General features: G+C 31.1%; 2 protein-coding genes across 2 annotated transcripts in view; one reads left to right on the forward strand and one right to left on the reverse strand.

Moving 5' to 3' along the window:
- LOC145327015 (cubilin-like) overlaps window positions 1-25,688 on the reverse strand; it is a 96,303-nt gene that overhangs the window by 24,197 nt on the left and 46,418 nt on the right. The window contains exons 7-15 of the mRNA XM_080170491.1: window positions 11,020-11,111; window positions 8,987-9,038; window positions 8,481-8,583; window positions 8,169-8,242; window positions 5,071-5,161; window positions 1,267-1,331; window positions 1,055-1,116; window positions 732-780; window positions 169-224 (exon numbers count right to left, since the gene is read on the reverse strand). Coding sequence (XP_080026617.1) covers window positions 169-224; window positions 732-780; window positions 1,055-1,116; window positions 1,267-1,331; window positions 5,071-5,161; window positions 8,169-8,242; window positions 8,481-8,583; window positions 8,987-9,038; window positions 11,020-11,111 — 644 coding nt within the window. The remainder of the gene's footprint in view (window positions 1-168; window positions 225-731; window positions 781-1,054; window positions 1,117-1,266; window positions 1,332-5,070; window positions 5,162-8,168; window positions 8,243-8,480; window positions 8,584-8,986; window positions 9,039-11,019; window positions 11,112-25,688) is intronic.
- The window catches only part of LOC145327014 (thioester-containing protein 1 allele S3-like), a 48,770-nt gene continuing 43,205 nt past the window's right edge, over window positions 20,124-25,688 (forward strand). Inside the window, exons 1-2 of the mRNA XM_080170490.1 lie at window positions 20,124-20,257; window positions 20,617-20,771. Coding sequence (XP_080026616.1) covers window positions 20,239-20,257; window positions 20,617-20,771 — 174 coding nt within the window. The 5' untranslated portion in view covers window positions 20,124-20,238. The remainder of the gene's footprint in view (window positions 20,258-20,616; window positions 20,772-25,688) is intronic.

Here is a 25,688-nt window from a genome sequence, read left to right on the forward strand (position 1 = left end):
GTCATGAGGAAGATCGTCATAGTGCCTATTAAAAATGACGCCATAGGCAAATACACAGACAAAATTAGCAATGGTAGGACAGTATACATTTTAATTGACTAATGGTAGGCCAGTATGACGACATTTTTCATAGGCCCTATAAAGAGATTTCTAGTTTGTTGTAATTACCTGAATCCATTTTGGTTACTGCTTGAAGAAGGTTGTGTTATTATGTCTCTTGGCCCCTATAATGAGTAAAAGTATTTATTTTATGGTAAAATAATCTTAAATTAAATTATAATTTCTAGGGGGTTGGGGGCGTACACCCCTTCATACAATCGTCCTTTAATTGTGAAATGGATGCATGAAGCGCGCAAAATTTTTTTACACCTCACTTAAAAAGGACAGTTTGACTATTTAACTATACCCTCCAAGTTCTGGCTCAGGGGATTTTATAACCTTCTAGGCATGGGTGTGAAGAGGGGGGGGGGGTCCACACCCTCCTTCTGTATAATATCTTCAATCATCATGACACAGTTTATAATAGGACCCATAATCATTCTTACCCAATGGATGTAGAATATACGTGAATATTATGTAGGGGGAACAATTGTCGTCAATTTAGCCTGCTAACATGGAACTCGTTTATTTTACTTTTTTAGAGAACTTGAAAGTCTGGTGTAAGATCCAAGTAATAATAACTTCATTGTTACCCAACAACCAGCAGATCAATGAAAAGGTATTATACTTACCCTTAAGATTCCACCACAGTTATTGATGTTGTAGCTCAAATTAAATCCCCTAGATTAGAAATATTATATTAAGAATATAGAAAAATAGATTTAATGAATCGCGATGTTCAAACCAGCCCGCATAATCCGTCAAACTTAAAAAGGAAATTCTAGCAGACACTTGTGTTATATTCGATTCATTCTGAAGCATCTTTATAATCAAGTACTAAAATGTAAGTATGTCTTTAAACAGTGTCGTGTTTTTTAGAGCTTCACTTTTATGAATGTTGTCATCCTTGTTTTTTTTTATACAAATATAAAATTACTGTTAATGATATTACTACCTATCGCTAACACTTCCATCGGATTTAAACAGAACAAAAGTATCTTGAAGCGAAGTGGCAACCTGAAAACAATTTTTTTGATAATCAACAAACCATTTAAAAAGTACTCTAGAGTTAGAGAAAAAAAATATAGCAAATATACATGTAAAATATTTTAAAAAGTTTAAATTTTCTAAAATTTTCCTTTAATTATAGCATTTTCAAAATGTCACCTTTAGGGGTTCAGGTTGAACACCGCACCTACTGAATAACTCAAGCTTTTCATTTCCTGATCCACCTAAAATGAAGAATTAATATCAACAGCTGGTTGTTTCCTTCAAGGTGCCCAGCGAGCTAACAACCCACTCCCCCCTAGAATTTGAAAATACTGGGGGGAGGATTTTCTTTTACTGCATGCCCAACCCATGCTCTTGGGACTAGCCCTTTTGGTCCTATACTATGGTGCCTTAACTCTGCAGGGCTACCCTAAAATTAATATAGCCTTACCTTACCTAAACTAAATAAAACAATAATGCAGAAAATAACTATCCAACCCCTTATTGTTTATTTATACAGTTTAAGGTAAACCACCTAATTTGAATATTATACTTTTTCCTTTTTTTGTTCAAATTGTCTTTTCTAATAGTTTGACTACATAATTTAAAATAGCATATAATAACTCTTCGACTAATAGCTAGGATACAAATAAAAAAGTTGTACTATATGTACTATCGTCTCGATATCATACTTTCTAAGACAAACAAAAAAGAAACCAAAAAAAGAACCAAAACAAAGCTGAGAATCGGTACTTTGATTTCAGATAGGCTAATCCTATTTTCTGTCTGTCTATCTCAGAAACAATGTTAAGAGTATATTTTTCTTTAAGATTTTTTTGTAGCGAAGCTACTCTACAATTCACTTTGTTTGTCCGTCAAATAAAAATTTGGGGACTAGTGTAAAAAACAGCCCATTGTCCCCTCTCTCTAAGGGAAAATGATTTTTTAAAAGATTCAAGTCATAATACAAAATATGAATATTAAAAAAACACGTGCTCTTTAAATCAACTTGTCCCTATTCCCATACATTTTGTGCATTATATATTACTTAATTAGAGTTTTTGCATTCGTTCGTCAACATTTTAAATGAAAACCTTGTATGAAAATTGCTGTAATGGCTTAAATAATGAGTGCATATTATCATGGACCCATTAATTGATGTACATCCCAAATTATTGTACAAATAATTACCCCTTCAGTAGATCACAATTAGTGGTTGAAACGTTTGGACACTCAACTTAATTAACCAACTAATGAAAATTTAATAAAAGTCCCCAATATGATAAGAAAACGTTAATATATAACTTTGGGAATTAGTGTAACAAACAGACCAATGTCCATTTTCTCCCTGGCATATTAGAAACAAAAGTCAGTACATCTATCTTTATCTTAGAATAATCTAATTAAGTTTAAACAGTTATTATTGTTATGATAATAGCTCATAATGTTCCTTTTTTAATAATACTCTGAATACCATCATCCTTGTTTTAATCTTTATTTTTCTGTAGACAAAATACTTTGTGATAACAGATTGTATTTTTTTCTTTTTCCATAGAAGAAAAATATATTATGTCACACATTATTCTAGAGTAATAGAGCTTCTCTAGAATTCTGTTCGTCTTTCCATTTACTTTAGGATTTAAAACTTAATAATATTTAGATTGCCAACCAAAAAATATTTGCACACTTTCAATATTAGAGTAAAACAATAGAGGTGGAAAGGCTTAAATAATTGTATGTATCCTCTATGTGGACCCTGTGCAGACTTTCAATTGGGTCTTTGCATATCAGCCAATAGTAACATAAAAATAAACTAAGCCATGACGCTGCAAAAGAGCAGAACGCAGTTGATAGTACACGAAAAAGGTACCCAAGCCAGGGGCCAGGGTTAAACATCTATTACATTTATTATTTTATTACTTTTTATATTATCAATTATAGAACATTATAAAAACAATAATAATAATTTCCTAAAGACTCGGCAGCTACTTGATATCATAGGGTATTTTTGTATATCTAAATTCTCAACTTTAAAAAATATGATTTAGCACAAAATAAGTTCGAATCTGAGGTTTATCTGCGACTGATGACCTCTTTGGGGCTCAGTGACGCTTCGGGTACAAGTCCTCTCTACGCACCCTTGAACATACTCTCCGTGTGAATGGTAGTTTAACGCGCTCAATCGCCTATGGCAGAAAGTAAAGTAACACCCAAAAGACAACAAACTTTTTTATTTGTCAACCTTTGTCTAGAAGTCCTAATTGTGTATGGTAATGAGATGCACCTGTTTTGGGCCAAGGCATTCCCACTAATCTAATAATAATGTTGCGCATCTTACATATGTAGCTGCAGTAGGAACCAATTTTAACGTCTTTAGTTATGACATGGTGTAAAGCCGAGAATTAAACCTATCAACTCCCCGACGACGAGCGGATGCGCAACGTGTTAATCTGCAACTGATGCGTTGCTGCCGAGACAGCATTTATTAGTCACCCATTAAAACAAAACAAATCTATATAAATTTATAAACAAAAAATCATCTTAACACACTATGAAGTTTTATGAATAAAAATTATAATGTTATATCAAATAATTTATATTTCAAACAAAGTTTTAATTACCTAGCTTAGCATAATTGATTCAAGAATAGGAAAATAAATAAATTAGATTTTGAAATATCTATCATATCGTATTATTGACAGCTTTCCGCGGATATTAAACCAGATTAAAACTAGTTTTGTTAGCCCCTATGGTCGGAAGGCTCGAGCTTTTTATGATTTTTATTTAGTATTTGATGAAAATTTCTATAAAAATAGTAGGATTGGAATTTATATGGTTAGCAAAATTGTTTCTAAAGGGTGTTTAAATAAAAACCAATCGCTTCACTTTTTTCAATATAAACCTTACAGTTTTGGTCCCAAACTAATAAAAAATAGTACAATTCATGCCCAAGCAATGACAATAATAAAACAATATTGAATTTTAAATCTACTCACCCTTCCAGAGCACTAGATCTCGAAACCTAGCCCTTGCAGAGAAATTTGCCCTACGCCGAAAGTGCATATTTTATAACAAAATTAAGACAAATTTGTCTCTTTAAAAAAGAACAAAACGTCTTAAGTACTTGAAATCTTGTAGATAAACCCCATAATGTTTGGGGTTTTTGATGGGGCATGTAAAGACCTTTCTCTAGACACCTTAACAAGGTTTCTAACATAATCCTAGCCAATTTGGCATCTAAAAGAAAGACCTGACAAACATCAAGAACTAGATTTAAACAGAGCCGCCATGCCTCAATGTTGGATGGGTCTGCCTTTTTTATCCCAAATCGGCTAGGATTGAGGTAGAAACCTGTTTAAGGTGTCTAAAGAAAGGTTTTTACATGCCCCATCAAAAACTCTTTACATTATGGGGTCTATCTCCAAGATTTGAAGTACTTATGGTGGTTCAAATTGTGAGCGATTGGTTTTTTTTTAAACACCCTTTAGTAAAAAATAATTACTTCATAGTTAACTTTCCATGATCCCTAAAATATTAAACCTATTTCAACTTAACCTGAGCTTAAAAGATTAGTCTAAAATAATTCTAAAAAAGTTGAAAGTTTAAAAATTGTTTAATTTTTTATTGTATTCATAGTGTATTCATTCATTTATGAGTGTCGAGACAAAAAAAGTTGATTATAAATAATAAGCCAAATCTATTAATATTATTCAGAGATCTAAATGTATAAAACAATGGCCGATGGATTGATGTACTGTACAATTACATCCCTATTCTGTAGATTACAATTAGTGGTTAAACATTTGGCCACCCAATTAAATGAACCAACCATTCAAAATTCAATCAAAGTCCCCAAGGTTGTTAAGCCAACGAATAAGAAAATGTTACTATAGGATGTTTAGACATTTTATTGGTAGTATATTTGTTTTCCTATTGGGGTTATAGATGGTCTCATTTTAACCTTAATCAAAATTGACATACCTGCGGCTTTTAGCCAGTCATAGTTGCAATAATCTCCAGGGCTGGGCTCCAGGTATGATTCTGGAAGGTTTAACACAACAGTTCTATCAGCCTAAATAACATATATTAATGACTTGACTCCAAGTAAGTTCCAGGTATGATTCTGGAAGGTTTAAAACAATTGTACTATCACCATTAATATTATATATTAATGACTGGACTCCTAGTAGGCTCCAGGTATGATTCTTTAAGGTTTAGCAACTGTTCTATCAGCCTAAATAACACATATTAATGACTGGACACCTAGTAGGCTCCAGGTATGATTCTTTAAGGTTTAGCAACTGTTCTATCAGCCTAAATAACACATATTATTGACATGACTCCAAGAGGGTTCCAGGTATGATTCTGGAAGGTTTAATAAAACTGTTCTATCAGCCTAAATAACATATATTATTGACTTTACTCCAAGAAGGTTCCAGGTATGATACTGGAAGGTTTAATACAACTGTTTTGTCAGCCTAATAAACATATATTATTGACTTTACTCCAAGAGTGTTTCAGTATTCTGGAAGTTTAAAACAATTGTATTTTCACCTATATATTATATTAATGACTGGACTCCTAGTGTCTTAACCATAACAGTGTTAAGTTGGTTAAGTGTGACTTCCGAATTTGTGGGAAGTTCTAGAGATCTTAAAGTCTTTCAAGGCAAAACCCCCAATACCAGGACCATCAAGTTCAACAGCAGGTTTGAGTATAGATTTATTGACACAAACTATTTCAAAGTCCTGAAATTACAAAATCAATTAATAAACAGAATAAAATATTACTCGTTAACTTAACACTTTGAGCACTTTAAAAAAAATCTTTTTTTTTTCTTATGGTTAAAGAATCTTTGGGTACTTTGGCTTTAAAGGAAAATTATTTGGTTTATAGACCATTGTTAAATGCATAAATATAAGCACATAAAAATTACTAAAACATAATATTTGAAATCATAATAAAGTTTTTTGTGTAGCTGGCTAGAGCCTTAAAACTTAATAAATCCGTCCTATATGCCATACAATTATATATGAAAACGAAGAAAAAACTACCTGAAGTTCTTTAGGTTTAAGCACCTGGCATACTAGGGTTATACACGCACTCTGAGACCAATGTTAAGCCCGACTCAATTCTCCGAATGTCTTTATCCACACACATATAAATCAGAAGTGGCGTGGCGTCACCAAAACATAGACAATCTCAAAATGCCGCAATTCTTTAGGAAAGTTAAGCAAAGACGACATTTTTTCTGGACTGGAATTATGGGATAAGGAAATTAATTTCGATCTTGATAAACACAAAGCTTCCTCGAAAAGAGGTTGAGACACCTAGTAGGCTCCAGGTATGATTCTTTAAGGTTTAGCAACTGTTTTGTCAGCCTTAATAACATATTTTTATGAGTAGTTTCCAAACAGGTTCCAGGTATGATTCTGGATGGTTTAACACAAAAGTTATATTACCCTAAATAACATATATTATAATACTTTGGGGACCAGTGTAATTCTTTTACAGACAACAAATCTGTTTTATCCATCTAAAAAACAATATTCATAGAATATTCATAGACTCCAAATAGGTTGAAGGTATGCTTCTTGAAGGTTCAACACAACTTTTCTGTCCGCTTAAATAATATATATTAAAATTATTACTAGACTTTAAACAGGTTCTAAGTATGATTCTGGAAGGTTTAATACAACGGTTCTGTCAGCCTAAATAATGTATATTTATTAATAGTTTCCAAACAGTTTCCAGGTATGATTCTGAAAGGGTTAACACAACTGTTCTGTCAGCCTTAATAACATATATTAATGACTTGACTCCAAGTAGATTCCAGGTATGATTCTGGAAGGTTTAACACAACTGTTCTATCAGCCTAAATAACACATATTAATAACTTGACTCCAAATAGGTTCTAGTTATGATTCTGGAAAGCTTATCCTAACAAGTTAAAAGTTTAAAACATCTGTTCTATCCACCAAATTACAGAATCTAGATTTGGTAAATAAGACTTTTTTTCAGGCTCAGTTTTACTTTAATTGATTTAAAATGAAGACATAAATTTAAAGTACAAAATTAAACAAATTTCTTTTTATATTATGCCTCCTATCTTTTTATAAATCAAAATATATGACTCTTATAGCTTGTTATATTAAACAAGCAACATTACATTCAGAATTAAAATAAGATTTTTAAAAATGTTAGTGAAGTAAAAGGTGATAAGATTATCTTTGGAAAACTCTCTATAATGCCTATTAAAAAGTGAATGAATTTTAAGAAAAAAATTTTGGCCAATGTATCCCTAATAACGTCATATTAGAGTAATTGATTTTTCTAATATGACGTCATTCGGGATACTTTAGCAAAAAGATTTTAAAGTCATACCCTTTTTTTAAAGGCATATTAAAGATCTTCGTCTTTAGACTTACATACTTTCTCTAGGTTGTTTAAATACATTGACAAAAATCGTCTAACTAATCTATTATCATATTTTGTAGAGTGGGTTTGCTGCTACAAGTATCCAATAGTATTATCTTTGATGTTTTCATATTAAACTTTAAAATTGAAAATTCCAACAAAAAAATATTGTAGATAAGTTTTTATATGATACAAAATCTGTGTCTGGGGGTCTCAGGGATCTCAAGGAATAAGACAATATTACTAATCCTGAGCTGGATCTTTAAATCATTTTAGTAGTGAGCCAGATTGGGTTGAGCCGCATTTTAGCCAATCACAGCGCGGCATTTCATAAAATGATGTTCTCTCATTGGTGGAAAGTTTGCTCACCCCGATCTGGCACACCAATGAAATGATTTAAAGATCCAGCTCTGTAGATTAAAAGTATTGGTAATACATTCCTGATCAAATTGCTATCTTTTTAGTTATGCATATAGGGGTAGAAAAATCATCTTTGAGTACCAATGCAATGTACAGTCCAATTTCCCATTCAATATTGCATACAAATCAGAGCTTAGCAGATTGAGGCTTTGTCGCGGCGGACGCACAGCTTTCGAGCCTTGATACAATGGATCGTGACGTCATCGAAAATCTGCAGGTAATGTCAACAAATTACTGTGTACCTGGTCTGGTAAATTCCATCTGCAGAGTGTCTGATGAGTGTAGTTGGTACCATTCATGGGTGGGGATATTATACCTGAAGCAAATAAAGTATAAATATCGTATATCCTTATATATGAATAACAGGCTGTATGTCTGTCTGTTTGTTTGCACTAAAGTATAAACCGCTAAACCGCTGAACCGATATGGTTCTCCTTTACAGTGAAGCTTCTTATATATCCACCACCCTTTAAAAATTTTATACTTTTTCTGTTACAAACGTTCTTTTATCAGATCTAAGTTTTCTACATCAACCTAATTGTTTTTATTTTTACCTTGAGATTGAGTGAGTGATTGTTCACAATCAGCTGGTTCATCTGTTGACCAGTGAGCTGTAAATCCGCGGCTGTTCACACTCCCATCCGTTTTCAGAACAACCTGATCAATAAAGTGATTTTATTAATAGTTTTAGTGCTCAAAGTTCCTAAGATTTTTTAAAATTTGCCAGCATTTTTGGCAGGTTTATCTAGGTTAAGGGCAGACAAATTTGTTTAACTTAAACAAAACATATATAGTCACATTACAAAAATATCCCATAGTATTAAAAATTGTGTTTTATGGGTTATAGCTAACTAAGAGTTAAAATTTGTTTAATATTTTTATCCTGGCATAGTATTACAGACAATATTCTTCGAACAATAAAATAAAATTATAGATTAAATACTAATTTTGTTAGCATTGGCCTTCGGCCCCTCAAGTCTAACAAGACTGGTTTTCATCTTATTATTTGTTCAGTTTAATTTCCGCCGAAACCTGTCTATAATACTTCCTTAACACTTACCACCATGAGAGCACCAGAAGAAAATACAGGTTCAGGTAAGGTTGATCCACATCTGAAAAATATAAATAATTTACCTATCAATTGTGTCATACAGGCGAGGCTTAAAACTTTAACGTCAGGTCTAACAACCAAGGATAACTAAGCAGAACCAATTCTCTCGTATCACCCGGGGTATTAGTTTAAGTAACACCCAATAGACAACCAACACTTTGATTGCACGATATCTTTATCTGGAAGTCATATCTGTTCTTGGTGATGAGTTGCGCCTAATTTAGGCCAAGGCATTCCTTCTACTCTGTATATTAATATTGCGCCTCTGACATAGCAGCAGTAGGAGCGATTTTTAAAATCTTTAGTTTTGATTCGGTGTTGAGCCGAGATTCGAACTTACTACCTAACTGACGAGAAGCGAATGCGCTACGTGTTCAGCAACAAACTGTCTTAGGTATATAAACAATATCGTAACAAAGCTACTCTTTAAGTGATCAACTAGAGTTGCTCTGTTTTTAATCAATTTATCACATAAGTTTTTGGTTTTAGATATAACATTCAAACTTTTAAGTTTAACATAGAGAGTAAGACAAATGGATCGTTACAGGCAGAATCACAGACGCACAAACAAACTAGCTTTTCTTTTAAAAACTTTTCAATTATTCAGCTGGTGTTTGGTTATATTATCCTGTCAAACATTCAAAATTGAATTTATGTAGCTTGTGAATGAAAATAGATACATAAACTTTATTGAACAAGGATGATAACATCCATGAAAGCGAAGGATGAAGGACATTCTGGTAACGATTATAGAGTTGCTACGATTTCTCAATTGTACCTAACTATAACTACAAGAATTATCATACCAAGTTTGAAATCGATAGAACAATTCAAACATGCCTAAATCAATGATAAGAGCTATCAATTGCGAACGTACGGACCGGCCATAGTTATAGAAAAGCTTCGCTTAAAAAAAATTATTATATTAGTTAAAGTATATATCGTATAAATCCTGAATTTAGATAACCTATGATCCCTATGATGAACTGAATTTAGTTTCCGAAAGTGTGCGTAGCTTCCGCGTCCTATCTCAATATTTGCTACTAGCTAAAAAAGCTTCAAACTTCAAAAAAAATCAAAATTTGAAAAATTAAAATTTTTGAATGTATAATGTATAAATCGTTTATACATTAAATCACTTTTCCATTTGACCGGAGTCGCTGAAAATAGGGTCTGCAATAATTGGGTTATCTGCTGTACACTTTAGGAAACTAGGGCTCGAATAGGAAATTTATTTCAGCTGATCTAACCTATTATAGCTCAGGAATACAGATATAATCAATCTCCTCAAAAATTCTTGTGTATGAAATAATGAACATTATAGTTTGAAATAATTTTGACTAAAAATGGTTTTATACTACTTAATCATCAAAATTGTGTGAATATTATGACAGGGGAAAAATTTTGCTTGCTTACATGGAACTTATTTATTGGTCAGTTCCTTCAGCAGTAGAAAGAAAGGGGATGGAGTACAGGGATTGGAAGGGGGGAAAAGGTTGTTTTAGCCCGCTGCAAGTTTCTTTCATTAAAGAACATGTAATCTGGTGTAAGATCCAAATAATAACATATCCATATTTCCCGCCCTTTATGAAATGGAAAATAATAGTAAATCATATTTTTTTTACATGTTTGATACATTTTTCTTTAGATACAGGAAATTTAATGTATTTTCAATCAGCCTAAGGCACATAATATGATTTAATATATTTTAGGATAGTCCATAGTAGCACAACAAAAACAACAGTTTGTTATTAGAGATTTAACGGAATACGACAATGGCCGATAAATTTATGTACATCCCCAATGCTGATACACACAATAACCCTTCTTTAGATTATAATTAGATGTTAAAACGTTTTGACATTTAATTTCTTTAACCAGCTAATAATTTAATAAAAGGTCCCAAAGTTGTTGAGCCTACGACTAATAAAGGTTATTATAAAACTTTGTGGACTAGTGAAACAAGGTTCTGATGTACATACCTTTGAATGCCACCAAGATCAATTTTATCAAATGCTGGGGTTTGTATCAGTCTTTCATAGTCGCCATCATACACCTGTAAACCACTGAACACCTAGATAGATAGAAATAGATAGTTAGATTGATATGTAGATAGATAGCTGTTCGTAGATGGATAGATTTACATATGTATACTGTATATCTAATGGAGAGCTTGATAGAAAGATAACTAATGATAGATTGATAGGTATATTAGATAGATAGATAGGTAAAAGAATATAACGGTATACCTATACAGAGAGAATTATAGATAGATAACTAGATTAATGTAAATAGATAGATAGTTTTATTTTAAGTATCTTATACAGATTGATAGATAGAGATATAGTACAAAACAAGCAAAAAGATAAATATACACATAGATAGAAATAAATATGTAGATATATGAAATAGTTATTTATTGAATCGTAATATAGACAAATATACGCGGATATTAAAATGAAAAATTATAAGACTTAAACCAGTCCCAGGCTAACAAAACTTGTAATAAATGCTTTAGTTTTATTTGATTGTTCGTGGAAAATTGTTTGTAATACGATGCTATTTCTGATTTTAATCGGCTTCGAAGCCATAATGGAAAAAGATACATATAGATGGATAGAATTGTGTGCATTTAGTGAAATTTGATTACTATAGTAATATTTTCCAATTTGTGTCACATTAGTCAAACTTTTTCTTTTACTTCATATCAAATATAATGGAATTTTATACTTTTTAGGTTTTCCTATATAAAATGTACTTTTGAATGAAAGCTTCTCTATAAAACAAAAAGATTACCATTAATAAACCTCTTTGTTTCAAAGTAAATGTAGGGGGGGGGGGGGAGTTTTTCCCTTGTTTGTAAGGTTTGGTTAGGCTATATTACTGGATATCCCAGCAAGGTAAAAGCACCCAAATAATTAATACAATTTAAGAAATTTTATATATTTCAATTATGTTTTTATTATGTAAAATAAACTTTTCTACGTCTAGGCTTTCCAAGGAAGCCTTTTTTGCTGCTAATGCTTAGTTATAATGAAAATTAAAGCTTTACTTTTATGTTATTTTTTTTGTCTATTATTGTTTAAATGTTTTCCTATATTTATGTTTCATATATGTACTTGTAACAAGAACGCTAACAGTCATAGGTACAGGGTAGTATCAACTAAGCATTAACACAGAAAATTGATTAAAGACTAAATAAGAAAAATTCATCTTCAACATATTAATATAGAACAAGTGACGTCATATATTTTCATGTCCACCCAATAATGACAATCAAAATTATCCTTAATTTATATTAAGATAAGTTGTGGAAAAGTTTTCATTAGAGAGAAAAAGAGTTTCATGAAGTAATAAAAAAAGATAATAATTTTTAAGAGAAAAGCGTTTGTAAATAAATTTACATAAATCCATATTGATGATAAACAATATTTCCCTACTGTAAATTAAATTTTTGGTTGAAAAGTTTGGACACTACTGGTTTGGAACAATCAATCTAATATCAGAGTAAAAAAAAACAAAAAAGTATAAGATAGGGTGGTTATAAAACTTTGGGCTCCAATGTAATTTACAGTCCAATGTCCCTTTCCTCATTATAGAGTATTAGCGCTAGTGCAAAGTTTTCTAGTTACAAATAGTCAATGCATTTCTTGACAAGTCAATAGTATAAAGTAATCGTTACTAACAAAGTTATAGCAATATTTCCCCCCAATATTATACAGTAATGCACAAGATAAATATAAACCTAATAATTGGGAACTAATGAGGATTCCTAAGATGATGTTGCTTAATTTCTATGTATTATAATGATCCTATCTTTTTAAAAGCAAAGCTTTTCTATAATTAGGGTCGGTCCGTCCGTCCTTAACGGATAGCTTTTTTGTGTTAATTTAGGCATGTTAGAATTGTCCTATCGATTTCAAATTTTGCATGGTGATTCCTTTAATAGTTAGGTACGATTTAGAAAGCGTAGCAACTCTATAATCATTGTTATTTCCAGAACTGAATAAGATTGAGAAGCTTTACAAAGTGTTTTCAAAATCATCAATAGGACGTCATAAAAATGAGGAAGATGACAGGAGATGGATAATCACTCATTTGTTTTGACGTCACATGGCTAATTTTTTGAGACATTTTGTAAAGCTTCAAGATTGATAATGTATCTATTCATAATATAATCCATCATTTAATGTCTGTCTGTCTGCATTTCTGTAAATATTATTTATAAATAAACAAGGATGGCAACATCCTAAAATAGCGAAGCTCAAAAATTATGGATTGACATCCGGTTAAATGGACTATAGAGGAATGCCATAAAAATAAACAGTAAACTTTATCAAATAAATCAGGAAATCTTTAATTTATAAAAACATGGAAATCCAGGAATCGATCTAGCACCTAAAACCAACAAGCAAATCTCAATGAAACTTGATGGAAGTATGTAGAAGGTGAACTTAGTCAATCCCTGAAAATTTCAGTCGTCTATCTTTGAACGGAGCCAATAATATCACATTTCTCCCAATACGTTCTATACGGTCAGAATTACATTTCAAATTATTGAGTAGCTATTTACAAGTCTTATTTTAGAATATTTATCTATCGCATCTTTATAGACAGATATTTAAATGAAAAACGATTTTTAAAAGTATTGTTAGCCCCGATGGACAGAAGACTAATAAAACTGGTTTAATCTTATATTTATTTTTTCTTCAAATATTAGTGGAAAATTGTCCGTAGTTTATTGCTATACATGATTTTTCAGTATAGCTGAGAATCGACTTTAATCCACCTGATATTAATCGGTTTACTAGAAATTTCATTTAAATTTCTTTGACTTTTTCGCTTATAAGAGTTAATTTTATTGAAACACAATTAAGTAATATGTATCCTTTTTTTAATAGACATACATACGGACAAACCCATAAATAGGTTATAGAGAAGCATTGCCTCTATTTAAAAAGGTTTCTAAATCAGTTTAATGGAATATTCTTGTTGTCTATAAATATTTTCAAATCATCCAGACATTCAATTCATAGATTTAACTCTCAGGGATCTCAAGGGATAAGACAATGGACGAGATACTGATTTACATCTTCAATGATGATAATAAAAATTACTCCGTCTGTAAACAAAATTCATTGGTTGAAAATATTGAACACTGCTAGTTTGGAAAAGACATTGAAAGTCTAATTAAAAGTACCCAAAGTTTTTAAGTCAATGAATAATTAGAACTTATTATAAAATTTTGGGTACTATTATTATTTATAGTTTAATGTCCCCTCCCTCCCAGGGTTTTATTCTTTTATATAATTCATGATTCAAAATATAAATACTAAAACTTTTTGTATCAAAATAACACGAAACCTAGTTGTTTTATAGATCTTAGTTCCCCAAAAACTTATTACTTATTTCTTTTCATATAATATGCATTATGGTTTAAGTATTCAAATTTAGTATTTAATATAGATTAATGAAAATTGAATGGTATAGTTATCAAACATTTACTGAAATTACCTGCCTTACTTGTAAATTTATCCTAAATCAAAAATGTAAAACAACGATTACAACATCCATAAGGAGCGAAGCATAAACAATCATGGATGGAAATACAGAAAAAGTGATTTACAGAGCAGATAAATTGATCAAGTAAAGTGTTTAGGGAATCTTAACTAAAAAAAATAACCGTCTATTCTGAATAGCATTTCTGAAATAACATTTTCCCAATAGCGTTACAGACTGACAGTCAGACAAAGTGAATTATAAAGTAGCTTCGCTACTAAAAAAGTTGGTGGAGCAACAATGAGAAAAAGTTGTCTTTGTGTGTTTTGTATAAATGGATATCATACGTGGATGTTATGACAGGGGAACAATTGTCGTCAATTTAGTTTGCTAACATGAAACTCATTTATCGGTTATCCAGTAGGAGGGGAGGGATGGGGTAAAGGGGGTGGATTGGAGTATTGTTATTTTTAGACCACCTGCGAGTTTCACTTTATTAGAGAACTTGAAAATCTGGTGTAAGATCCATGTAATAATATATCCATTATTGTATAAGATTAGAATTGATAAAGTGCAAGCACCTGTAATTTTTGGGCCAGTTTCCTATGCATCTTATTTGTTGCTTTTGTAATTACCCCTTTTACGGCCAAGTTCACTTTTGCATCAAATGTTCATTATTGAATAATATTAATAATTAATAATTGACCATACAATTCTCAAATCAACAAATTTCTTTAGGTTCAACCAAAAGTTAAGGGATAAATCCATGGATGGCTATTTGAAATACATTCTCAATGATGATCGACAAAACTACTCCTTTATTGATTAAGATTATCTGAAGAAAAGTTTGAAAAGTCACGACCAAAAGTTTTTGAGCCAACAACGAATAAGATATTGTGATTATAAACATTTATGATTTGGGTACCAGTTTAATCTACAGTACAATGTCCCCTTCATTGCTGGGTCTATTATTTAAATATTCTTAAAATGGGGTAAAAATTATATGAATTTCTGATATATTTTGGGAGGTTTTATTTTCAAGAAAGGTAATAATTTTAGGAAACTATAATTTTGGAGCGTTTCCCGCCCACTTCCAGGCCTCTCTCCTTTTCACACCCACATGCATTTTGGGGTGTTCCTATAAACCAGTCAAATTTGCCAAAAAAAAATATCAAACCTTTTTTGATACATCATAAGTAATAATAATTTTGACGGGGTGCTGCCACTTTTACCACTAGCAAAAGTACAGCCACTGTGTTTTGGACAAATATTGGGTGTGTTTTTGTCAATTTCGTTTTTAGCTGTATTTTTGGCAATATTTTTTTATCCACTGTCAAAATTACACCTTTCCGCTGTCATAAACACAGTTTTACTGTCAAGTTCACACCCATGAAATTCAAGTATGCTGTCAAATTCACAGTTTTGATGACAAAAATACACTTACTTTTAAATTAATGTTAATTATAAATATTTTTACCAATTTGTTAAAACTTATAACTATTAATAATAGTTAAATCAATCTACTAATTGTTTAGAACAAAGCCATGTTTAAATGAAAGATTAAATAGGTGAACAACAGGATCTATAATACTAGGCATAATTTCTTTTAAAAGTTTAGTAGAAATATTGTCAGGTCCACAACTTAGTTTAGGTTTTAGTTTATTGAAAGTAGAAAAAATTATTTGAGGGGTGATTTTTTGAAAGACAAAATTTCCATTGACTGGAACCCCAAGGTAGTCATTAAAATCATTTTTGCAAAATGGAATTTCATCTGCTAGACTGGGACCAACATTAATAAAAAAATTTTTAAAACCTTCACAAATATCTTGAAAGTTTTCATAAGATCTGTTATCACCAGTAAAAAGATTTGGGATAGAATGCGTTTTTTAATTCTTGTTAATAAGTTGATTAATTGTAGACCAAGTTTTTTTCATGTTAGACGAAAATTCATTGAATTTAGAAAAATAGTACTCTTTTTTGGCTTTCCTAACTGCAGATTTATAAATATTATTTGCAATGACAAATTTTCTATTGCTATCAACGGTTTTATCCTTAAATTTCTTTTTTCTTTCTTAGGTTTAGTAAAGTTTTTAAACGCACTCTCTGGATTACTTGAAATTAATTTTATATCATCATCAAAGCCCTATAATAACAGATAAGTTTAAATTTTACTGTTAAAAAGTGCCAATTTGGAAAATTAATTTTATAATTTATACTTTTTAACCCAAAAATAGTAAACTTGTTTAGCATAAAGTAAAAAATTATTGACATACAATAGAGATAAAGTGTAGAGTGGTGACGTTAGTTTAAACATATATTAGATTTTATATCAGAGAATGATCTTTAAATTTAGATGCTATTTAATTCTTTTTCACATATTTTGGCTTTGTATCAGATTTAACACCAACATGTTTAGGCAGTTAGCTGTCGATATCACTTATGGTGTAAGAAAACGAATTTTTTTATTTTTGGACAATAAGTTAACCACACAGGTTTTTCACCTTCCTTGACGGTCATGTTAATGTCACCATTTTTCTATATGTAATAGATGTATTAAATATTATGGATAAAAAAGTAGGTATAAATTTAATAGATGTATATTTGTCAATATGTAGGTGTATAATTGACAAATTATAAATTTAATAGATGTATATTTGTCAATATGTAGGTGTATAATTGACAGCAAAACTGTGAATATGCTAGTGCAATAACTGTGTTTTTGTCATACCCCCTAAAAACGCAGGTGTAAATTTCACAGTAAAACTGTGTTTATGACAGCAAATCACTGTGTTTATGACAGTAATATCACTGTATTTTTGCTAGTGGTAAATCTGCTATGTACCCATTTTGACTATTTTTTTTTAATAATTGGATGACATATGTTCTGTACTTTTGAGGTATTTTTGGAGACAAATATAATAAACATTTAATTCTTCTAAAATGACCTTTGCTGAATTCCAAATACTGCTATGTGGTATACACTCTATTAAACCCAAAAGTCTAAGAAAACCAACGTCGTATTATTATAATGTATCATTATTGTACGTTGCTTCCAATTATTTTCATAATGATTACATCATTTTTATGATTCATGATATTTTTGTAGAATTGTGTTAATTTCTATACAGCAAGGAAAATCACATCAGCAACAATAAACTCACTTAAGTTAAAAAAACAAGAAATTATTATACAGAAATAATAAGGATAAAAATTATGAAGGTTTATGTATTTATTAGTCTGTACGATTGAGACTGAGAGTGTGCAAGAAACAGTATTGGATTGTGTGGATTGAACTAAATAAGATTAATGTGATTAGTAAAAAATATAGGGCCAAATCATATGAAATTTAAGGAATAGTCCCTTTCTTAACATCGCCCCATAAGATGCGATTTGTCGTAATTTTAAAATGGCTTTTTATAGGTTATATTAGGTTAGGTTAGGTTATATTGGGTTAGGTGATTGCCCCACAGGGTTAGGTAATTGGCCCCGCAGGGGCTAGAAATAGGAGAAAAGCTACTGTGAAAAATACGAAGAATCGCCCCATAAGGTGCGATGTTACGAAAGGGACTATACCCGAAATTTCTTGGATCCAAATTACTTTATATATAAGTAAGGCTAAGGTAACCCTAACTCCTAAACTAGCCTAGAAAATTCTATAGGATTTGCCTTAGTTTTTTGCTTAGGAAAAAGAAAAGAGCTAAAAATTAATGAACAGATAATTTTAGAGGAGATGCACTTTTTATTAAATTAAATAAATTATATCTTGATGCTTCTTAAATACTTAACTTAAAAATACGCCTTTGATTTTTATGTCTCAAATGTAAGCCAAAAACTAAACTAAAATTGAACTGAAACTTTTTAATGTAGTTGATTCTATTTTCATTGAATATATATATGAATCTAATAATTTGTTTTTTATTATATAATTTGAAGATCTTAAAGGATTTAAAAAATATACTACAACTTAAGAATGATAAAAAATATTAAAAATTATAATCTTTTAATAGAATTTTATTTTATTAATAAAACATAAAAATATTGTATACATTATTTTAAAATACTAAAATATTATGTACAGTTAACGATTATGTAAAGCACAAATTTATGTCAAATATTGGAGGAAAAAACGTATGTATTTGTTGTTTACCTATACCATTTAAACCTCTTAAAGCATTTTTAAAAGCAAAGCTTTTCTATAATTGGTTTGGTTGGTCCGTCCGTAATTTAGTTAGGTTCAATTTAGAAAGCGTCGCATCTCTATAACCTTTTTCAGAATGTCCGTAAATCCATTTCTCGTATTCATTCGAATCCGGTGGACAGGAACAGGTTCTCATCCATACGAAAAAACTATGTCTAGCATCGTATTATATCCAGCTTTCTACGAATATAAAAATGTACAATCATAAGATTAAAACCAGTTTTTTAGCCCGTGCCTTCAGCACCTCGGGGCAAAAAACTGGTTTTAATCTAATAATTGTACATTCTATATCCGCGGAAAGCTGTTTATAATACGATGCGAGAAATAACTATTAAAACGCGTTGATTTTTAAAGATTTGCTGTAACCCCATTTTTCTCCTCATTTTCTTCCCCTTTCTCTAAAAAGGCCTATTGGACCCTTAAACACCCCCCTTCCCTTTTAATATACCCCTCCGGGCCTTCCTACCCACTCATTAACTAAACTTTAACTAAGTATTCTTTTAATGTAAAAGGTAATTCTTTTTACTTTTAAGCAAATATTCTGTAAATCTTTTATCTTAACATGACAAATTTAACAAGGAAAATTCGTACATTAGTAGGGTCGTGTCTTGTAGGTGAGATATATGATTTGTAAACAAACATTTTGTCTGGGAGGAAGGGGGTATTAGATAGTGAATTAAACTTATTCACAAATTTTATAATCACAATTTCTTATTTGTTGGCTTATAAACTTTGGGTTCTTTTTATTGAAGTTTGATTAGTTGCTTCCAAACTAGATGAGTCATAACTTTTTTTCATAATATGTGTTAATTTTATTTTTCATCTTTAAGTGTTTATTAATTTATCGACCATTGTCTTATACCTTAAGATCCCTTATTTAATGAACCTTAGCTTAATTGACTTAGTCAAATAAACGGACAGACGCACGGAAAACCCCTATTTGTAATGAAGCCTCGTTAAATAAGTAAACAATGCTAAAAAGTTTGTTTTGGCTAAAAAATCATATTTGTAGTATTGTATGTCTATATACAGAAAAGTAACTTTAATTGTAATGGTTAAATTGATATAACCAAAACTATTTATTCGTCAATTTTCTTTCTTTTAATACTTATAACAAACCCTTAATATATCTTTAAACTTGGGGTTTTAAATATTCTATTAGATTTTAAAAAACATCAATTTCAATCTTTACACAAATCTGTCAAATGTATCAATCTATCAAACCAACAATTCATCTATCAATTAAAATAGTAGTTAGAATAACAGTAAGGTCTCAGTCTTTTCTATCCTATATTCTACTGTGACAGTATGTTTGAAGGAACCCCAACTTTAGATCAGGTGCACGCACGCACACCGTATAAGCGCCTTCTTTATGGTGCGCGTAGCGCCTACAAAACTGGTTCTCTAGTGACTAACTAAGTAACTATCTATCTACACTTTAGTAGGAGATAGGCCTTCTCCCTCAAACCATTATTACACCACACACAGCTGTCAGTTATTTAGGATGCCTAGGCCTTATTTAGGTGATTTTTTCCGTGATTCTAAAATAAAAATATAATTTATAAATAAAAAGAGCATATATATGATAGTTTCATGTTTTTTAATCTCTCAAAAACTTCAAATTAAGGGTTTTCAGTTTTCTATATAGAGCTGAAGTTTAGTTCGATTTGAAAGATAAGAAAAACAAATGTTGCATATTTTCTTTTATCTATTCTAAAAACGACGTTTGTTTATACTTAATTAATATCCTAATTCGTTTTAATTGTTTAGTTCTGAAATATCTTTTTGTTGCTCTCTTTTTTTACAAAACACATGTGTAATTTAAAGTTATCTTTAGTGAGTAAAAGTGACTAATAAAGTGAATTATATTGTGTCTTTTTAGGACATTTTGTCCTGTTAACGGCCGTTCTACTAAACGGCCATGGAGGCGTGTACGGTCAACAGCAGTCCTACGCGGTCATGGCGCCCAACACTATCCGCCCGAATATTGACTATCTCGCGGCGGTAACGGTCCTGAATATCGGCGGAGAATTGCAGGTTGGATTTATACTATTATATAGAAAGCTAACCGCTGAAGATATGGTTCTCAATTGCAGTAAATCTTCTTGTAGGTACTGAGTTTGGGTGTTGGACGTGGTTTTGGCAATTTTTCTGCCCTTCCATATCCCTTCGAATATTGAGCCCCAAGATGCTAGGGACGCAGCTGCTAGTTTTAAATAATCCCATAACCATTTTTAATGAAACTGGAATCCTTTAAAAACACTAAAATATTTTTATCGAATGAAACGTTTCTATAATTAAAACCCTTATAATTATTTCATAAGTGTGTTATTTAGAGGTTTGCATTAAAATCACAATGGAAAGAACAATTTTATGATAAAATAATAAAATTATAAGAAACGTTTTTCATTGAAATTTCATAAAAAAAATGATTAAAATCCCCTGAAAAAAACCTAACCATTAGGTGAATTACCTAAATATACTTTATTTAAATCAACAATTAACCTAGCCTATTTATTATATATATTATGAACTTGGTGCAATAATTTGTAACAACCAAGTACATACAAAGAAATATATTTATGATTATATTTTTAAGTGGGTAGAAAATCTTGAAATATGACGTCATCCCTCACATAGAAGTGACGTAACAATAAAATTATCAAAATTTTTCGAGGGTTGGCACATTTCACTTTAAATTACACTGGTATCCAAAGTTTTAGAACCACGTTATCGTATACGTTGAATCTAAAGCTTTGGGCAAATTTATTGGTAGGTTTCAAACTTGTTGTGTTCAAACTTTTGGACCAATGACAATCCCAGGTTATAGGTTATATCGAAACTGGCAAAAATTTCGATAACCCCCATCCACCCTCCTTTACCCCATCCCCACCTACTGGTTGAACGAACTGACCAATTAATGAGTTCCATATTAGGAATTTTAATTGACTACAAATTTTTCCCTGTCAATATATCCACGTATCTTATATCCATTGAAGTATATGAATAAATACTCTATTTTAATGTTTCTTATATTCTGATCTTGTCAACTATGACCTTGAACTCTGGTCCGTTTGTTATAAGCGCATCTTTTATATAATCCATACATATATTATTGTAGGTTTTATATATCTAGAAAAACTACCACTCACCCGTATCTATTTCAAAATAAGAGAGGGGGGGGGGGAGGTTGTGCTCGACTAGGCACTTTGAGGGAAACCGCCAAATAAAGTTTCAGTATTTGGTTTAGTTTTAAATGCACCATGAACAATAACATTACATTTTAAAAATTCAATAGAACTTACATATTAAGAATAGTTATTTATTGCATCGTAATATAGTCAGCTTTTCGCGGATAGTAAAATAAAAAAACTGTAAGGTTAGAACCAGTTCTGTTAGTTAGTCCCAAGGGTTAAAACTGGTTTATATTTTTAAAATTTTTGTTTAAATATTTATGGAAAATTGTCTGTAATATGACGCTATACATAATGATATATTATAAATAATATTAATAATTCTCTTTACCATCATTGGGGATAAAAGAATATCAATTTATCGTCTATTGTCCTATCCCTTAAGATCCCTGATTTATTATGAAATATGTCCTTGAATTGTAAACTTTTTGTTATTATGTGCTTTGCTCATTATATCATAACAAGGATGACAATACACGTTAGAAGTGCAACAACTCAGCAATCTAAAGGGATACGAAAATGGCCGATAAATTGATATACCTCCCCAATAATAAAACACCAAATTACTCCTTCTGTAGATTACAATTAGTGGTTGAAACTTAACTTAATGAAGTTGTTAAGACAACGAATAAGAAAACTCTATTATAAAACTTTAGAGACTAGTGTGATAAACAACCAAATATTCCCTCCTTCTCTGGCAACAAATTTACTTCCAAATAAGAAGATTTGTAGATTTATTCATTATGAGCTTCGCGCATAAAAATCATTCTTAGTGAAGCAATTCTAAGATTTAGATAATGTTTTTGGCCCTTTTTTTAGAATAAAAATATTAACAGATCGGTAATATGTCAGTTATGAATTCTTCTATGTAATGATCTTAATACATTTTGTCGATCTAAAAAATTTATAAATTAAAAAAATCATAAGATTATTTTCTGTTTTGTTGACGCCGCCGGGAGAGAAGACCCATGCCTTATAATTTTTCATTTTACTATCCCCGGAAAGCTGTCTAGGCGATAAATAACTATTCCATTAAAAAATACTTTCTTTATCTAAAGACGTACAAAAATGGACAAGCAATGTTATGAAGTTGCTGCGCTTGTAAGGATGTTGTAAGTAATTAGCGGGTTCTTGTGGCAATTAACCTCTTAGCAAAACAACATTTTAATGGTTGCGTTCATGTTTTTATGTGAAGCGCGACTTCTATATAAAATACTAGTAGATGCACCGGTAGCAATAAAGGGCTCTGTAATAAAAGGGGTAGAGAATTTCTAGAACTATCCCAAGGCTTAAAACTAAATAGAAATAGCCTAAAATCATGTCTTAACTAGCAGCCAATAGCGTTGCGGACGGACGGACACACAAAGTGAATTACAGAGAAGCTTTGCTTATAAAATTCATACAGCTACAAGCTTGACCTTGTTTTGCTATTCTGTGGTAAAAAATATATTTCAAATAGCTGCACAGACTTTTAACTTATGGAAGCTAACATCCTTGTTTATTTTCATTGGTTTGTATGATTAACGTTATATTTTGTTTTTGTGGTCTGGGTATATTTGTAAAAAGCATTAACATTTACATCTTTTTTGGCATATATAATTTTGATTGATAAATAAGGAACTTTTTTTAAAGGGGCGATAAAACTATGAAATTTTTTTATTGGAGCTGCTACTCTATATTGGACATAATTGCCCCTATTATCTTTTATTAAGAATTGATTTTTAAAGGCGAAGCTTTTCTATAATTAGGGTCGGTCCGTCCGTCCGAGACTCGGAGACGGATAGCTTTTTTAGTTAATTTAGGATGTTAGAATTGTCCTATTGATTTCAAACTTTGCATGGTGATTCCTGTAGTAGTTAGGTACGATTTAGAAAGCGTAGCAACTCTACAATCATTACCAGAATGTCCGTACGTCTTTTTTAAACATGTTGATTTTTAACAACCAATTTTTATGTGATCTAATTATCCGATTGTTTTGATTTTTGGTATACTGAATCCTGGGACAACAAAGTACAATATTATAAGCAAATCAACTCTATAATCAAGTCCTAAAAAAGTAAGTTTTTCAGCAAATTTACTCACAATTTTGCATTGACTCTTATTCATATATATATGTTCTGATCATTCAGTTCTGACACTTTACAAGTGTTAATGTCCGTTTGTCCTACCGTTTCAGAGCTTCGCTTTTATGGATGTTGTCATGCTTGTTTTCTTATTACTTTATTTAATAACTAGCGGCTACGCCCCTAGAGCCCTCTAGTGACACTTTAAATGTTTTTGTTTGTTAAAGTATCTATGATAATTCTTTATAATGATACCTCTTTATGCTACGTTGAAGTCTCCTGAATATTTTTTAAAAATTTTGATTTTTTTGTCATTTCTCTTGGGAGGGTTGTGGTACCCTCCCCCAAAATAGTTATAAACCTTCCCGGGACCCATGAGAATCTACCCCGTTAAGGAGAACCCGATCGGTTCAGCGGTTAGCGAGATCCTTCGCTACAAACAAACAGACAGACAAACATCCTGTTACTTTAGTATAAGTACTAGCGGCTACGCCCCTAGAGGCCTCTAGGGGCACTTGAGGAGGAGAGAGTCGAATATAATAATTCAATTTCTTATTTTAGATTTTAAAAGAAAAAGTAAAAAAATTTGGGGGGGGGACGAAAATTTTTTTTTTTTGGGGGGGGGTGCCCCCCCCCCACATTTTTTATTTTTGTTAAAAAAATTAAATTTTTTTTTTTTTTTTTTGGGGGGGGGGGGGATTTTTCATTTTTTTGGGGGGTTGGGGGTGTCCCACCCCCCAAGAAAATAGTTATAAACCTTCTCGGGACCTATGAGAAGCTACCCTGTTAAGGAGAACCCGATCGGTTCAGCGGTTAGCGAGATCCTTTGGTACAGACAAACACACAAACACACAAACACACAAACACACAAACACACAAACACGCAAACACACAAACATCCTGTTACTTTATTATAAGGATATCGGTTGCGTCCCTATCATTTAAAATCTCTTTATTTGGAAAGGAAGAATGGTGGCATAAAAACGTCAATGAACCCAATGAATGTATTATTACTTGGATCTTACACCAGATTTTCAATAAAGTAAAACAATCTTTTTCTAAAATAAATTATTTTGTATTAAAAGTGTAAATAAAAGTAAAAGTCTTTATTTTTCTGTTTGTGAAATGTGAAACCCTTTTGTATATATTGTGTTTATTCTTGACAGATTAAAAATACAAATATTTGGTAACAATAAGTTGAGTGGCGCAGCCAATATATATTTATTTCCAGTATTGCTTCGAAACCGATTAATATCCACTGGATTAGAACCGGTTCTCAGCCATACTGACAAATCGTGTATAGCATCGTATTAAAGATAATTTTCCATGATTATTAATATGGAAAAAAAATTAATACTAATTCTTCGTCTATTATCCTATTCTAAAGATATTTTTGTACTAAATCTTAGGGTGGGAAGGCAAGGGAGAGGATAAAATCTCAAAAGTTGGAAAAAGTTTTGTTTAGAGGTTATATTTTATGTTTTATTATATGTTGGGGGGTGCCATAATTTTTTTTGGGTAATATCCCATATCTAAACACCCACCCCCCTTCCCCCCAAAAAAAACACCTAGAACGGCACTATCTCCTTTGTTATTTTTACCTGTATTATTTTATTTTTTAGCTGTTCTGGATGTATATTTTTGACAATATTATTCTTTTTCTATTAAAGTTAAAAGTGCATTTAAGCCGAAAGAAA

Source organism: Acartia tonsa, chromosome 8, assembly GCF_053477335.1.
Source record: "Acartia tonsa isolate MP-2025a chromosome 8, ASM5347733v1, whole genome shotgun sequence".
Taxonomy (NCBI): domain Eukaryota; kingdom Metazoa; phylum Arthropoda; class Copepoda; order Calanoida; family Acartiidae; genus Acartia; species Acartia tonsa.